The sequence below is a fragment of the Cricetulus griseus genome, assembly GCF_003668045.3.
Source record: "Cricetulus griseus strain 17A/GY chromosome 1 unlocalized genomic scaffold, alternate assembly CriGri-PICRH-1.0 chr1_0, whole genome shotgun sequence".
Classification (NCBI taxonomy): domain Eukaryota; kingdom Metazoa; phylum Chordata; class Mammalia; order Rodentia; family Cricetidae; genus Cricetulus; species Cricetulus griseus.
The window spans coordinates 129,983,813-129,999,452 of NW_023276806.1; the positions used below are offsets into that span (position 1 = coordinate 129,983,813).

At 50.8% G+C, this 15,640-nt stretch overlaps 2 protein-coding genes across 2 annotated transcripts; one reads left to right on the top strand and one right to left on the bottom strand.

Moving 5' to 3' along the window:
• Window positions 1-2,088: 2,088 nt before the first annotated feature.
• Window positions 2,089-4,466, top strand: Gpr182 (G protein-coupled receptor 182). Its single transcript, XM_027392178.2, has 2 exons — window positions 2,089-2,294; window positions 2,756-4,466. The coding sequence occupies exon 2, from the start codon at window positions 2,772-2,774 to the stop codon at window positions 3,963-3,965; it is 1,194 nt and encodes a 397-aa protein (XP_027247979.1). The 5' UTR covers window positions 2,089-2,294; window positions 2,756-2,771; the 3' UTR covers window positions 3,966-4,466.
• Window positions 4,467-6,645: 2,179 nt separating this feature from the next.
• On the bottom strand, window positions 6,646-14,507 carry Zbtb39 (zinc finger and BTB domain containing 39). The gene is made up of 2 exons (XM_027392179.2): window positions 14,367-14,507; window positions 6,646-12,351 (listed from the first exon to the last, which is right to left on the bottom strand). Exon 2 carries the CDS (start codon window positions 12,307-12,309, stop codon window positions 10,198-10,200), a length of 2,112 nt encoding a protein of 703 aa, XP_027247980.1. The 5' UTR covers window positions 12,310-12,351; window positions 14,367-14,507; the 3' UTR covers window positions 6,646-10,197.
• Window positions 14,508-15,640: the final 1,133 nt, after the last annotated feature.

The following is a 15,640-nucleotide window of genomic DNA, read 5'->3' on the forward strand; positions in this document are numbered from 1 at the left end:
ATTCCGAGTATTGGGCAAAAGCCTGGAGATTTGGAAGAACCACTATATGCCTGATCCTTTCTGAGAGAGTGTCTCTCACCTTTATTGTGGAGCAGCTTTATATACAAACTTACAAAAACTCCAGGTGAAAGGGTTCACAACAGGATATTGATTCCAGTGGGCTGAGGTCAGGAAAACAGGAGGTACCTGTGGAAAACAACTCTTAGAGACCCCGTGGGGGCTGGGTCCCAACACACCACCACCCAGCAAGATGACTCAATAGTTAGAGAACTTACTGTTGTTGGAGAGGTCCCAGGTGTGGTTCCCAGCACTCACTTGGTGGCTCACAACCATTCATAACTCTAGTTCCAGGAGATCCATCCTCTTCTAACTTCTTAAGTCACCAGGCACACAAATGATGCATTCATTTACATGCAAGCAAAATAAACTCATACACATAAAATAAACCTTTTCTTTTTTCCCAAGAGATTTTTTTATTCATTCAAATTAGAAACAAGGCTGCTTCACATGTCAATCCCTGCTCCCTCCCCTCCCTCCAACTCCCACCTCCCCCACCTCATCCCCCCTCTGCTCCCCAGGGAGAGTAAAGCCCTCCATAGGGATTCTCCAAAGTCAGTCATATCATCCTGGGCAGGGCCTGGTCCCTCCCCCATGTGTCCAGGCTGAGAAAGCATCCATCCATGTGTGATGGGCTCCCAGAGTCCCTTTTTATGCTAGGGATAAATACTGATCCACTACCAGGGGCCCCATAGAGTGCCAAGGCCTCCTCATTAACATCCATGTTCAAGGGTCTGGATCAGTCCCATGCTGGCCTCCCAGACTTCAGTCTGGGGTTCATGCACTCCCTCTTTATCAGGTCAGCTGTTTCTGTGGGTTTCACCAGCCTGGTCCCAACCTCTTTGCTATCACTCCTCCCTCTCTGCAACTGGGTTCCAGAGTTCAGTTCAGTGTACAGCTGTGGGTGTCTGCTCTGTTTCCATCAGCCACTGAATGAGGGCTCTAGGATGGCATATAAGGCAGTCATCAGTCTCATTATAGGGGAAGAGCATTTAGGGTAGCCTCTCCACCATTGCCTAGATTGTCAGTTAGTGAAAGACCTGTACAGTAAGAACTTTGAGTCTTTTTTGTTTGTTTGTTTGTTTGTTTGTTTTTGTTTTTCGAGACAGGGTTTCTCTGTGTAGCTTTGGATGTTGTCCTGGAATTAGCTCTGTAGACCAGGCTGGCCTTGAACTCACAGAGATCCACTTGCCTCTGCCTCCCAAGTGCTGGGATTAAAGGCATGCTCCACCAATGCCCGGCTGAACTTTGAGTCTTTAAAGAAAGAAATTAAAGATACCAGAAAATGGAAAGATCTCCTATGCTCTTGGATAGGTAGGATCAACATAGTAAAAATGGCAATCTTGCCAAAAGCAATCTACAGATTCAAGGCAATCCCCATCAAAATCCTAACACAGTTCTTCACAGACCTTGAAAGAACAATACTCAACTTTATATGGAAAAACAAAAAATCCAGGATAACCAAAACAACCCTGTACAATAAAGGAACTTCTGGAGGCATCACCATCCCTGACTTCAAGCTCTATTACAGAGCCATAGTACTGAAAACAGCTTGGTATTGGCACAAAAGTAGACAGATAGACCAATGGAATCGAATTGAAAACCCTGATATTAACCCGAACACCTGATTTTTGACAAAGAAGCTAAATTTATACAATGGAAAAAAGATAGCATCTTCAACAAATGGTGCTGACATAACTGGATTCAGACATGCAGACAATTGCAGATAGATCCGTATCTGTCACCATGAAAAAAACCTTCTTTTCTTAATTAAAGAAAAGAGAAATTTGCCATGAGGTCTTTTTCTAATTTTTAATTAATTAGTTAATTTTGCCTTGAAATCTCACTTTTACTAGATACTGTAGTTACCCCATTTTGCAGAGGTGAGAAGAACTGAGGCTTAAGTAGGCCAAATCATACAGCTAGAAAGTCTGGGTTTTAATGCTTGCAGTTTGACACTCCCATCTACACACACACACACACACACACACACACACACACACACAGTTAGCCTTTCTAGGACATCCTGTCCCCTTGGACTGGATTGGGAGAATACAGGAAAAACCCCAGCCCTCTCCCACAGAGTCCTGGCCAGTGATAGCCGCTTCCAGCAGGCGAGCGGAGCTTCCTGAAGGCAATAGCAGAGCGGGCTCCCCATCCTCAGCTTCTGCAGCCTCCTGACAGCTAACACCCCATCGGCAGGGTCTCTGGGATAGGTGCTCCCAGGAGATATTCAGGTGAGAGAGTGTTCTCCCAGGGAAGACAGCAGGCAGAGACTGGAGACAAATGGCTTTCCCAGGGGTGACTCAGAGGTGTGAGGGGTGTGTGTCTGCCTGTCTGTGTGTCTGTGTATCCCATACCTAAAAGCCTAATGAAAACTGCACTAAGTTAGTAAAGTCTCAAGAGGGGAGTATTAGTTGGGGACTGTTGGTAAGCCGGCATTGTCAATGCTGGGAAAGAAGCCTCCATGGGAACAAATAACATTGACGTTCCTACAAAATGTCTGTTCCTGGGTCAAACTTGGGCGGTCACAGTTTGAGTTCTAAACATACTTTCTGCTTCTCTTCAGCCCCAGAATCTTCCCCAAATCCCCCCTAGCCCCTGTAGCTTTTAGTTGGGGGGTGGGGGGAGACGACAAAGACTGCCTTTGGGGGACCCCTCCACTTTCTATTACAACCCTCCCTTCTTTTCCCAACAGGCATTAGCTGGTCCTCATGTCAGTCAAATCCAGCCCTGGGCCCAGCCCGACTTCAGCGCCGGGCAATGATTTCGGAGAGATCCACAACTGGACAGAACTGCTCCACTTTTTCAACCACACCTTTTCCGACTGCCACACGGAATTCAACGAGAATGCCAAACAAGTAGTCCTCTTTGTCGTCTACCTGGCCATATTTGTGGTAGGGTTAGTGGAGAACGTCCTGGTGATATGTGTCAACTGGCGCCGCTCAGGCCGGGCAGGGCTGCTGAACTTGTACGTCCTCAACATAGCCATCGCCGACCTGGGCATCGTCCTGTCCCTGCCGGTTTGGATGCTGGAGGTCATGCTGGACTACACCTGGCTCTGGGGCAGCTTCTCCTGCCGCTTCACCCACTATTTCTACCTTGCCAACATGTACAGTAGTATCTTCTTCCTCACGTGCCTCAGCATTGACCGCTATGTCAGTCTCGCCAACCCCTCTCCCTCCTGGCAGCGCCACCAGCACCGAGTGCGGAGGGCCGTGTGCGCAGGGGTCTGGGTCCTCTCGGCCATCATCCCACTGCCTGAGGTGGTACACATCCAGCTGATGGACGGCTCGGAGCCCATGTGCCTCTTCCTAGCACCTTTTGAAACGTACAGCACGTGGGCCCTGGCGGTGGCCCTGTCTGCTACCATCCTGGGCTTCCTACTGCCCTTCCCTCTCATTGCAGTCTTCAACATCCTGACAGCCTGCCGGCTTCGGAAGCAAGGACAGCCAGAGAGCAGGCGCCACTGCCTGTTGCTGTGGGCTTACATAGCCGTCTTTGTCATCTGCTGGCTGCCCTACCATGTGACTATGCTGCTGCTCACTCTGCATGCGACCCACATCTTCCTCCACTGCCACCTGGTCAACCTGCTCTACTTCTTCTACGAAATCATCGACTGCTTCTCCATGCTGCACTGCGTCGCCAACCCCATCCTCTACAACTTTCTCAGCCCAAGCTTCCGGGGCCGGCTGCTGAGCATTGTGGTCCGTTACCTTCCCAAGGAGCAGGCCAGAGCAGCAGGCCGTCGGGCTTCCTCCTCATCCTCCACCCAGCACTCCATCATCATCACTAAGGAGGGCAGCCTGCCGGCTGCAGAGCTCCACCCCCATCCCACACGGAACTCTGGGGCATCCTCTCCGCCTCGGAACGCCTCATCGACATTCTGCAATTCCATAGCCAGCTGAGGTGGATTCCAGACTTTTCTTCCATCACTAACAAAGTGCGCATCTGGGGGAGGGGACAGGGGAGGACTGGCTTGTCCAGAGTCAATTTTAAATATATCAAAATGTTGCTTGTGGGGAGAGGGAGAAGGGTTGGGAAGGACAGTCTAGGTCCCCCTGGGTGGTATATTATTTGTTTGGGTCGCCTTGGCTAAAGGACCACACAGCTGGAGGAGGGGCATGAAATAAATAAACAGTAGAGACAGCCGTTCTGGGAATCTCTGAGGGCTGTACGCTTCCAGCTGGGTTTAGGAAGGCAGGGACGTTCTGCAGAGGGAACTAGATGCCCTTGTTTCATAAATCACCCTGGCCGGAAGGAATCAGCCCCGCAGGAACCTTGCAAAACTTTGCTTTCGTGTTTGTGCACTTGTTGGTATTCCAGCTCACTCTGCAAGTTGTGGGGACAAGAGGCCAGAGGCCAAGGACCCAGGAGGCTCCTGCAGGACGTTCCCTAGCTGTGCATCATCCAGTGTGGTGATAAGTGAGGGGGGGTGGGGGTGGGGATGACAGTCCGGCAGCTGGGTCTGAGGCAGGCACCCTGTGGCTGGCTCAGCAGGATGGCCCCTCCACCCAGCCAGCCAGGAAACCTGGCTCCACTTCCCTATAGTATCCCCCCCCCATCCTCCTCAGTAATGATCTCCCAGCTTTGAACCTAGGATACCCCATCTCCTAGGGAGGCATCAGTGACCCCACTCCCGCCCCAACTCCCAGATCACAGCAAAAGTGATCACAGTATCAGAGGACATTCACTTTGTGCCTCTGCCTTTGTCCCCCTGCAGGGAGAGAGAAGGTCAAAGACTCACTTCCCCACTTCCAGGACTCTACAGTAAGTTCTTCTCTAGCCAAGCCTTCTTTTTTTTTGGGGGGGGGGGGTTGAGACAGGGTTTCCCTGTGGCTTTGGAGGCTGTCCTGGAACTAGCTCTTGTAGACCAGGCTAGTCTCGAACTCACAGAGATCCGCCTGCCTCTGCCTCCCGAGTGCTGGGATTAAAGGCGTGCGCCAACACTGCCTGGCATAACCAAGCCTTTTTATAGTTTCCCTGTCTATTAACACTATAGATAAGATGTCCTCTTGTTAATAAGTAGCCTCTGGCAAAGGCTCCATTACCAGACTTGGGAAACGAGGGTGGTGAACATGGAGAGCCGGCATAAGAGCTTTAGACTCTAGCTTCTGCCTTGTGTCCTTGGCCTCTGGATGCCATCTGGTGAGTGGTAGACTTGCGGATGCAATCACCCAGTCTGCTCCGGTAATGGGTGCCCCCATAGTTTCCTCTCATTTCTTCACTGTCTCTCTGGTTCTGCTCACCAGCAGTGTACCTGGAATGGAGTACACTGGAATGGAGTGTAGAGTATAAGTGTGTGTGTGTGTGTTTGTGTGTGTGTGTGTGTGTGTGCGCGTGTGTACGTATGCATACCAAAGGTCAACATCAGATGTTTTCATCAATTGCTCTCCCACCTCTCTTTTGAGATGGGGTTCCTCACTGAGAGTTCATCACTGGCTGAACTGCCTGGCCAGCAAGCTCCAGGGAACCACCTATTAAACCATTTCCTCACAGGTGCTGTCAAATGTGTAAGGGGAAACCAACTCTGCTCACTGATTCCAAAGCTTAGACGGGTCTTAAGTTAGACAGTTACGCAGGAGCAGGGCTTTGCTTTTTGACCGAGAAGTCTTTTTTCTTGGGGCGTGGGGGGGAGTTGAAACAGGGTCTCTCTGTGTAGACCTGACTGTCCTGGAACTCACTCTGTAGACCAGGCTGACTTTGAACTCAGAAGATCCACCTGCCTCTGCATCCCCAGTGTTGGGACTAAAGGTGCGCACCACCACTGTCTGGCTTGACCCAGAAGTCTCAGTTGCTGCTTAAGGCACAGTAAAAATTTAACCAAATAATGCAGAAAATACATTAAAAAGCCCTTCTTCACTTGCCCCCATTTACAAACACAGGGTAAGTCCTGATGCCCACACCAGTGATGTGAGCTCTGGCATACATCTTATACCTCAGTAACCATAGAGGCCACCTCCCTTAGGTGAGGTGCCACTCAGTGATCTCCTGGGGGCCGTTCCACCCATGGAAGAGGTGAGCAGAAATAGATGTACTGACTACAAGGCTGTTCCGCTTAGCAGACACTTAGCAAGCAGATGATGGCTGGGCCTCAGGCTTCAGGACCAAATGGACCGCAGGCCATGTTCTGAGGGAAAACACGAGTCTCTATCTTACAAAGCACCAAGTCTCGCTCTTGGCTCTTCCTTTCCCCACTGACCGCTCCCACTCAGACACGCTACTTCATCATGAAGTGGTGATAGCCAGAACCCTTGCTTCCTGACTCTGGGCTGAGACCTATACAGAGACCCAGTGTTCTCTCCAGGCTGAAAGATCACCACGGGGATATTTCCCTGAGAAACTGAGTGCTTGACTTCAAACCTACTACAAAACAGTCAACAAGCAGGTCCTGGGGAATTCCAGCCACAGGAAAACACCATGTGTTGCCTGAAAGAATCCTGGCATCTGTTGGGCTGGCGTGAGCTCCTGAGGCTGGCCAGAGCCAGATATCTGAACTCCAGACCTGAGCAAATTTGTGCATGCACATGGGGGGTAAAAAAAGCAAACCAAAACAAAACAAAAAAAAAAACAAAAAACAACTCCCACTTCAAATTTCTTTTTTCTTTTTTATTCTAAATAAAAACCACACTTTGTGCTGAACAATGGGATATAAAAGAATCAGATGTACGATTTTAGACGTCTACTATTTGGGAGGAAAGGTTTACAAAATATACAAAACTTTACAGCAGATAGTAAACACTTAAATATTAGGAGGTCAGTACTTCTTAATTTAATGGAAGGAGTTAGACAGCAGCAGCTTCTCTGCTTCAAAAGAGACTTGAGCTACTCCAGGTGGGGGAGGGTGGGGACAAACATTGGGAAGGTGTCAAAACATCATCACAAGTGTCATTTTCGTTCTGACACGGATTATGATAATCACGCTGAAATGAATGTTGTGCACTTTCTGACTCACTTGCTGCAAGATTTAGGGGAGAGGACGTGGGTGCTCCTGGATAGGCAGAGACCAATTCGTAGGGCCCCCTCCCATGCCAGCAGTCTCGGTGTCCATCCATAAAGGGATTTAAATTAACTTTGCAAGTGGAGTAGTCTAGGATCTGGTGGACACGGCACAGCAGGAAGCCAGAGAAGGAAGCCAGTCAGTAGCAAAATCCCGCCTGGGTGAAAAAGTACTGAAGCATACAGGCTTGCCCTGTAGACAAGGGGCTGTGGATATGTCACCATAAAATAAAATGTAATTCTTTCCTATTTCTTGGTCCTTAGGGCTACCTAACCCACACCAATACCACCCCTTTTCTTCCTGACTAACATGAACTGCAGGACTCCACAGAATCTTAAAACATAGAACCGAATACTGGGGTTCACTCAGTAGAGCTTCCAGCAGTGTGTGGCATCTCTGAGCCATCAGGGGTCACTGGCACACAAGGACACATCCTGTTCTCGGGCCATAAGCAGTCCACGCTGTGTGTGCCAGCATGCCACACCAGCACTACAACCTCCCTTAGGAAACAAGCTAGGACTGCAATTGCTGGACAAGAGAGTTCTGAAAACTGTGCAGCTGGTCCTGAGTACAGACCAAAAAGGGGCGGGGGAGGGGAGGGACGTGACAGGCAAAGATGGAACATTCAAGGATCAAAGAGAACTCTAAAGCGATACAGCAGGGGCTAGTGATAAACTGGAATTCAAAAGGGAGGAGAAAGTGAAATCAAACAGGTGTTAAGTTAAAAACTAAAAATGCAAAATACAATTATCACCTTCCACCAGGTAGCCTTGAGTACCCTTCACTACCATGTAATGTTTCAAGTAAATCAACTCAAGAGAGGGATGAACTAGCTCTGGGGAAAGCAAACACAACTTCACACAGAAGGGGAGACAGGTATGAATGTGGGGCTACCCACAGAAGCGTGGTTTGGACAATGAGCCTCATGAGCCTCTGACTCCACGTGCTACATGTCTGACTGGGACCAATTGGACCTCCCTGATCACCTAACCTCAAGGGATCAGAGGGTACGGTTTTTAGTGTTTAAAGGGCAAAATGTCAAAGATCTGCTTTTTGGTTTATGGCAAAAAGGGAAAACTTCACAGTTTCAGGTTAAGCAGACAGACCACCCAGCATCTATGATTCCATATGCTAAGGAAAAGGGTCTCTCAAAGCACTCTCAGCAACCTGGCTGAGATCAAGTACCACCCCTCTCAAATCAGCCATCCATACTCACTCCTCACCAGCAGTCTTGGAAAACTCAGCAGATACATAATTGTAGCTTGTTACACATCCCCAGTGTAAAAAAATGGGAAGTCACAGCAATGATTTCCTGATAAAAATGTCAGAAGTTTAGATAGCAAAAGGCGGCCTTTGACTGGCCACTGTCTCGGTCTCATCATTTGAGCTCACCAAAATGCCCTGAGCATTTACTCACAGGCTTTCTCAGTTCAAGACTGGGGAAAGAGGCAGCTGGCCCAACAAGGATACAGCTTTGGTTTACCTCTGTGTCTTAACATATGTGGACAGGAGGCTCCCTAAGCTGGAAGGATAAAAAAAACTGTGCAAAAACCTTCATGTGACTTGATCTAGATTTGTTCTGCTAGAAAAAATACCTGGAGAAACAAAAATGTGCTGTTTAAAAGGCCTGGAACATTCTCTCATAGTTACACCCCTGTTCTCCAAATCCACAGCATACCCATGTGGTGGAATATGACTCCTTGCTTGAGAGAAACTAATTTTCCTAAAGTCACTTATTGAAAAGAGATACTGGGTAATATGTATACAAAACAAAAAAATAAATAAATACTAATGTCTAAAAAGGCTTTGTGAGTTAATTAAAAACCACTTGCTTATGGAACAGCCCAGGGTGCTGCTGAGTCCCACCAGGGGGCAGCGTCAGCGGCTGGGCCCAAAATTAGGGACTCTCAGAGCTCACCTGAGCAGGGTGAGGTAGTATGAGCTACTGAAGTGCCATCTTCTAAGTATGCAAGATCAAGGGTCCTCTCCTCCAGTCGTTTTTGGGCAAGGCCCCTTCAAAGACTAAGAAAGGAGCCAAATAGCCACATTTGGAAGGCCTAAGCCAGCTACCATCCAAGAGTGCCACCTGGAGGTGATGCAATCATAGCTACCAGACTGTTACCACCAAGCAAACAAGGGACCAGAGTGGGACAGCCACACCCTGCTATAGCCCACCAGTCACTTGGGCTCCACCATCTCACAGGGTCTTCTCATTCACGCTGTAGGTCGAACCATCCTGAGTGGGAGACTCGATGTGAATTAAGGCAAGACTGCTGCTGTCAGAGGGGTCTCTTCCTGCCCAGGAGACCACAAACGGTTAAGGGGGCGGCCAAGTGGCAGATGACTACATCGGAGTGGCTCTCTGTCCTCTCTGCTCGTGAGAGAGGCTTGACATCCAGGGACATACTCTTAAAACAAAACAAAAAAAAAAAATCATCATGTTTCTTTGGAAATGAGGAAAAAGAGGAGTATCTTCTTCCATCCATCCAGGCTCCCCATCGGGCGGCACCATGGGACACCCAAGCTTTCCAACCTAAACAGAAAGCTTGGTCCTCAGTTTGGATCTAGCTGCCAAGAGATTTTCAGTGTCCAATCAGGAGATTCGAGCTGCCCTCGGTCCTGACACCTTGTCCCTGCTGAGGAGGGAATGGGAACCCCAGATGAACTGCCCTGCTGCCAGTCCCTTCTGAACAACCACATTTCCCCAAACCTTCTCATAGCTGTTGCCCAGCCAGAGGTCGGACAGTCACACCCACAGTGAAAAACCTCTCTCCGCCTCTTCCATCCAGTGAGGCTATTGGCCGGATTCTTAGCAGCATAAAAACTATCAGTAAACTAAAACTAGAGAAACTGGCAAAGGGGACCTAGCTGACAGGGCCACTTGACTAGATCCTAAAAACCAGCCCCAAAAGAATCAAGAATGCAGCCCTCCTTGGGCAAGAGTAGGTATGGAGGTAAATGTAACAGGGCTGTTGCCTCTCAAAAACAGTAACAGCTTATGTGCTATTTCTTCTTTCAACACAACACAGAATAGAATTCCTAGCAAGGCAAAACTGTAGCATCAGCTGGGGAAAGACCAACAGCCTTTAGAAAATCAGTATCCTGGCTGCCCCCTGGGAGCTCCCTCTGCGGAGACCCCGTCAGCTGTCCGGGTTCTTTTCGGTCTCTTTGGAATGGATAATGTACATGAAGGTCTGCTCGATGGTGAAGTCGGGTGGGAGGCTGCCTTTGTGCACACCAACATGTTTGCTCATGAGGTTAAGCGTGGAGCTGTAGTGGCCACAGACTGTACAGCGGTACATGAGTGCCCCGGAGTGTGTCTTGAGGTGGCACTTGATGGTCGAGCGACCTCGGAAGAATTTGTGACATACCTTACACTGGTAAGGTTTCTCACCGGTGTGGATCCGCCGGTGGTAGTTGAACTCACTTGTGTGGGCAAACCTTTTGCCACAGACCTTGCAGCTATACTTGCTGTTCCCAGGTTGGCCTTGCAAAGCCAGTTCCTCACTCAGAAACTCCTCTGCCGGCAGCTTCCGTTTCTGGAGGGCTAAGTGTTGTAGACCCAGACCAGGCCTCGCATCGAGGCCACTGTTGCATTTGTGTTGACTCACGTGGTAGCGGTAGGCAGCCTCAGACCTGAAGCTCTGGCTGCATAAATGGCAGCGGAACAGGGTGTCCTCCAGGCTTTGGTGCACAGCCATGTGCTTCTCTAGAAGGTGCCAGTCCACAAAGCTACTGGCACAGACGGAACAGGAGAAAACCGAGATGCCCAGATGAGAGAGTGTGTGCCACATGAGGCTACACAGGTTGAGGTGGCGCTGGTCACAGATGCTGCAGGCCTGGCCCTTCAAGTTCAGATGGTCAAGGATGTGGCCTCGGACCACATGGAAATCTTTGGCCAATGCTTTCCCACAGACAGCACACTTTAACTCGGGGGAGGCTGCCCCTGAGAAGAGACCCAGTTTCCCAGACAGGGGCTCATGAGGGTGGACAATGATGTTGTTTTCAAATATCCCATCCCGTCGGTGCAGGGCTAGCTGCCATTGGGTAAAGAACTTCGTCTCACACATGTCACAGGAAAACAGAAAGATACCAATGTGGGACAGGACATGGGTCACCCGGGAGTTTCGGTCCTGGAAGTGGGTCTCGCAGACCTTGCAGTTGCCTGTGAGCAGGTCCACATGGTCCCGAGCATGCTGCCGTATCAGCTGAATGTTGGGCTCTAGAACTTTCTTGCACACCTGGCAGGGCATGGCCTTATTCTCCCGGTTGTCAGTCTCACCAAAAGCCAGGTCGTCCTCACTGTCATCGCTCAGTTCGATCACCTCCTCAGCTGTCCCAATCTCTTCAGCCGGGTCCTCGAACTGCAAATCATCGTCCCCCAGGTCCTCCAGCTGAAGCTCATCCACCTGCCCAAAGCCTGGATCTTTGGAGTGGTCACTATTGCTTAAACAGGAATTGGTCCCGGTTGTAATGTCCATGGCACTGTCGGGGGTGAAGAAGTTTTTACTGAAGTCTCCATTACTTTGAACTTTGTATGGCTGGCAAGAACTCGTGCCCGTCTGGATGCCTGCGTTGACATTGCCCAGGACTGACTGGGTCACCATACTAGGAACAGACGTGAATGGAACAGGGGCATCGTGGTCTTCTGTCTTTGGTGGCAGGGGCAAGCTGTGGTTAGTGTCGCTGGTAACATTCCTCTCTTCCTCTTTATAGTTCCCGCCAACATCAGTAGGCAACACATAATTTCTCTCAGGACCAAAATGTTCCCCACTCCCCCGGAGCTCCCCAAGGGAGTGAGTGGGATCCACGGAAGGACATCTCAGAGTACCAGACTGGCTATCACTGGTCAAGGACTTAGCTACTGCGGTGCTCTCTAGGTCAGGAAATGTAGAGTGGCAGGCCTGAAGTAGGTCCTCCATACCCAGGCGCTCAGCGACCTCATAGATGACCCCAACGTTGATCAGGTCTGTGAAAAGCTCTGAGGTGTAGACAAAGCTCAGAATCTTCTCAAAGTTGGCAGGCGTAATGAAGTCCACCACATAGGTCCGGGCGGCATCAAGCCCAGTATTCAAGAAGAGGTTCTGGAAGTAACCAGCTGCGCAGGCCAACACGGCCTTGTGGGCGGGAAAGGAGCGGCTCCCCACCACAATAGTGACATCGCACATGGTCTCTGACAGCCGGCACTTGTTGAGTTCCTTCAGCAGGTTGTTGGGGTGGTTGGTGCTTTGCAGTTTGATTCTCATGCCCATCTTAGCAGCTCCTAGGAAGTTGCCTCTGTCACCAAGGTCAATCTATGAACAAGACAAAAACAAAAAAAGAAAGAAAGATAGCCAAACATCCCTAAGAGGGGGGCTCTGAGCAGGAGTAAATGGACAAGGAGAACTGAAGCCAAAGATAACAAGTGGCGGAGAATGATCTGTTCCCTACATATATAACCAACTAGAGATTCATCACAGCAAAGTCCCAAAGGAATGAGGGAAAAAAATCGATTAGCTTGGTCTTGGAAATCTAAGAAGCTGGAATTGCAGACAGCTCAACCATTGAAAGCTTCATGCATAAGACCCAGGTTCCATGCCTAGCATCCACATGTCCATAACTCTAGTTCTAGGAGACCTGACACCTTCTTCTGGCTTCTTCAGGCAACAGAACCACATGACACAATGTAGGGAGCATGTAAACGGACAGGCAGAAGCCTGGCTGGAAGGAGATTAGGGAAGTGAGCACAGGCTGGTTACCCAACTACCAGAGACAGGAATGAATGAGACCGTGCATGTGTGGCCTGTGCTCACATTCCTAATCTCCTTCCAGCCAGGCTTCTGCCTGTCTGTCTACATGCTCCCTACACACATTTACATACATGTAGACAAACATTCACACTGTGGAAACAAAAATAAAATACTTTTAAAAACCTAAGAGGCCAGGTGCGATAGTATATATCTATAATTCTAGCAGTTTGTAGGCTAGGGCAGGAGTATCCGGAGTTCTAGGACAGTCTGGGCTAGGAAGCCAGACTGTACATTTTACAAAGAAGGGTATGGGGTGTGGGTGTCAAGCTAGGAGCCTTCCAACTGTGGGGGGTAGAGCTACTGAACACAAGCCTCTCTACTACCAAAACAACGGGCTTGGGTTTCTTTATTAACTTCCTAAATAAAGTTTCTTTTTCACTAACAGTGTACCCTCTTCCCTGACAATGCCAAATGCCACAAATAACTTGAACACCATTATCAAAGCTCCATTAGCTACTGAGGAAAAGTAAGAGTTGCACTTGAGTTGCCTATCACCGCTGCCATTTCAAGCCTCCAGATAACTCCCACACTCTCTATTCTTTTTTTTCTCTCTCTCTCTTTCTCTTTTATGTTTTTGAGCCAGGGTCTTACGTAGCCTAGGCTTACTCTGAAATTGCTCTGTTCCTAAAGGATGGCCTGGAACTCATGGTCCTCCTGCCTCTCCACCTCCCAAATGCTAAAATACAAATATGAGCGACCAGACACAGCTTGAATCCCCCATCTCGCCCTTCCTAGGCTATGCGCCTACCCTCTGGCCCTTCCCAGAGCAGTACCAGACGCTGCTTTCTCAACGCTACTGGCCTTCTGCAGATGAAGCTAAACTCATAACCAAAGAAGAAAGGGGAGCGAACACAACTGTGATATTTAACATTACTTGGGGACGCTGCATTTCTCCTTATCAACCTCACACTAACAACTGGATGTCTTATGAAAGGCATCTGTGGCATAGGGAAGAGTCCTTTAAGCCCTTTTAATACTTTCCCCCCCGTCGGCTCCCACACACCTCGGAAGGACAGACAGACAGACAGCTAGTCACTTGCTGTGCGTCTCACAACTCGCCCCTTTCTGCACCGCACCAACAATTCCCAACTTTTTCCGGGGCCCGGCACTCGTCTGAGTATTCCTGGGCACCGACCCCGCGTCTCCCGGGCCCTGGCGGTCACTGGTCCACCGTGGGCGGGTCCGGGTACCCGGCAGACTCGGAACTTGCAAGGAGTGCGCCCCAAGGGTCTGGCGCCGCCGCGGTCCCCTCCTCTCCGCCAAGGCAGGGGCCGGACTGGGCTGGGACGCACCCCGCGGGGAGGGGACACATCGGCCGCCCCAGACAGCGCGGGCTGCCCCTGGGAGATCCAGGCCAGGAGCCGCGGGAGCCGGCCGAGGCGAGGCCCGAGAGCCGCGGCCCGGCCGCGGGGAGGGAGATAGAGCCGGCTGGGGACACCGGCAGGGCGCGCCCAGCCAGGGCGACGGAAAAGGCCGAGAGAGCGAGCGGGGAGTCCGGCTCGGCCAGGGGCAGCGCTTACCCGGCTCCGCGGGGTCCGAGCACCATCGCCGCCGCCGCCTCACACAAAGGCCCCGGCCCGCCGTGCCCGGCCCGACGAGGAGGCGGCGCCGCCGGCCGCGGCCAGACTCTCCATCCGCCGAGCCGCTCGCCGCGCCGGCCCGGGCCGCCCCCGCAGCCCGGCCCGCAGCGCCCCCCGCCGTCCCGGAGGAGCCAGCGCCCCCGCCGCACTGCCCGCAGCGCCCCCCCGCCGTCCCGGAGGAGCCAGCGCCCCCCGACGGCCGGGCGGAGCCAGGAGCTCACACTGAGCGCCCCCGGAGAGTGGAGAAACCGAGTTGAGCCCGTCCTCCACCGGCTTTACAAGAATTTATACGCTTGTTTGGTTAATGAATGTCTCCTCCTGTGAGCTTCCTGAAGGCCGGGATCTGTGGTTGTGCAAGAGCCCCTATCTCGTGTTTTGTTTGTTACCACCTTCCTAGGCGGTTCCTAAAGCCTGGGTGCGGGTGTGTGGGTGCGGGTGTGTGGGACGGGGACCAGGGTGAACGGATGAACGGATGAACGAACGGAGTAGTTCAGGTTAGGCCCCTGGGGAGCTCTTCTGATAGTCCTAAACTGACCCTCCTTCCCCCTGGACGGTCAGACGGAGTCACAGGATTCCCTCCCTGCCTGCACCTTGGGTGGGCTCCTAGACTAGAACTCCATCGCCCGCCTTCACCCTTCTCCTGAGCCCTCTCTTCAAATGTTCCTGCTCAGGACTAGCCGTAAAACCACAACTATCTCCCCTGCCTTCGTCCTGCCTGGAGAGAGTGGACCTCCTGGCACAGGTCCCGAACAGGCATGTGGCAGGATTCAGTAATTCTTGATAAACTGGAAGGAGAGGACACGGTGGGTGTTGTTAACTGTCCTAAGCTGGTTCAGTAATCCTTCAGTTTGCTAAGTGGTGTGTTTTTCATTCCCACTACCAAGTGGTAGATGACACTGAAAAACAAGTCGTGTGTCAAAGGCTCCAAAAATATTGTTTTTATTAGTAGCTAGGTCTGTCCTCCGGCAATGAAAAGGTTGTGGCCCTTTTGAACTGTCAGCAGCTACAATCACTAGCACAGATCATCACAAGACTAGGTCCCCTGACCCCTGTAGTGAGGGTGGTATTCAAGCAGCCCCGCCCCCTTCCTGATTTCTGGGAAAGGTCTTGTCTTCCTTCTCTTCTATAATTAGCTACAGAGCAATGGGTTTCCTTATAACATTTTCGTGTCTATATATAGTTTTGTTTGACTGCCACCATCACCCCTTCTCTTC

Bases quoted from the DNA above. Each gene is read 5' to 3' on its own strand.
- Gpr182 (XM_027392178.2), top strand. From the start codon at position 2,772: ATGTCAGTCAAATCCAGCCCTGGGCCCAGCCCGACTTCAGCGCCGGGC.
- Zbtb39 (XM_027392179.2), bottom strand. From the start codon at position 12,309: ATGGGCATGAGAATCAAACTGCAAAGCACCAACCACCCCAACAACCTG.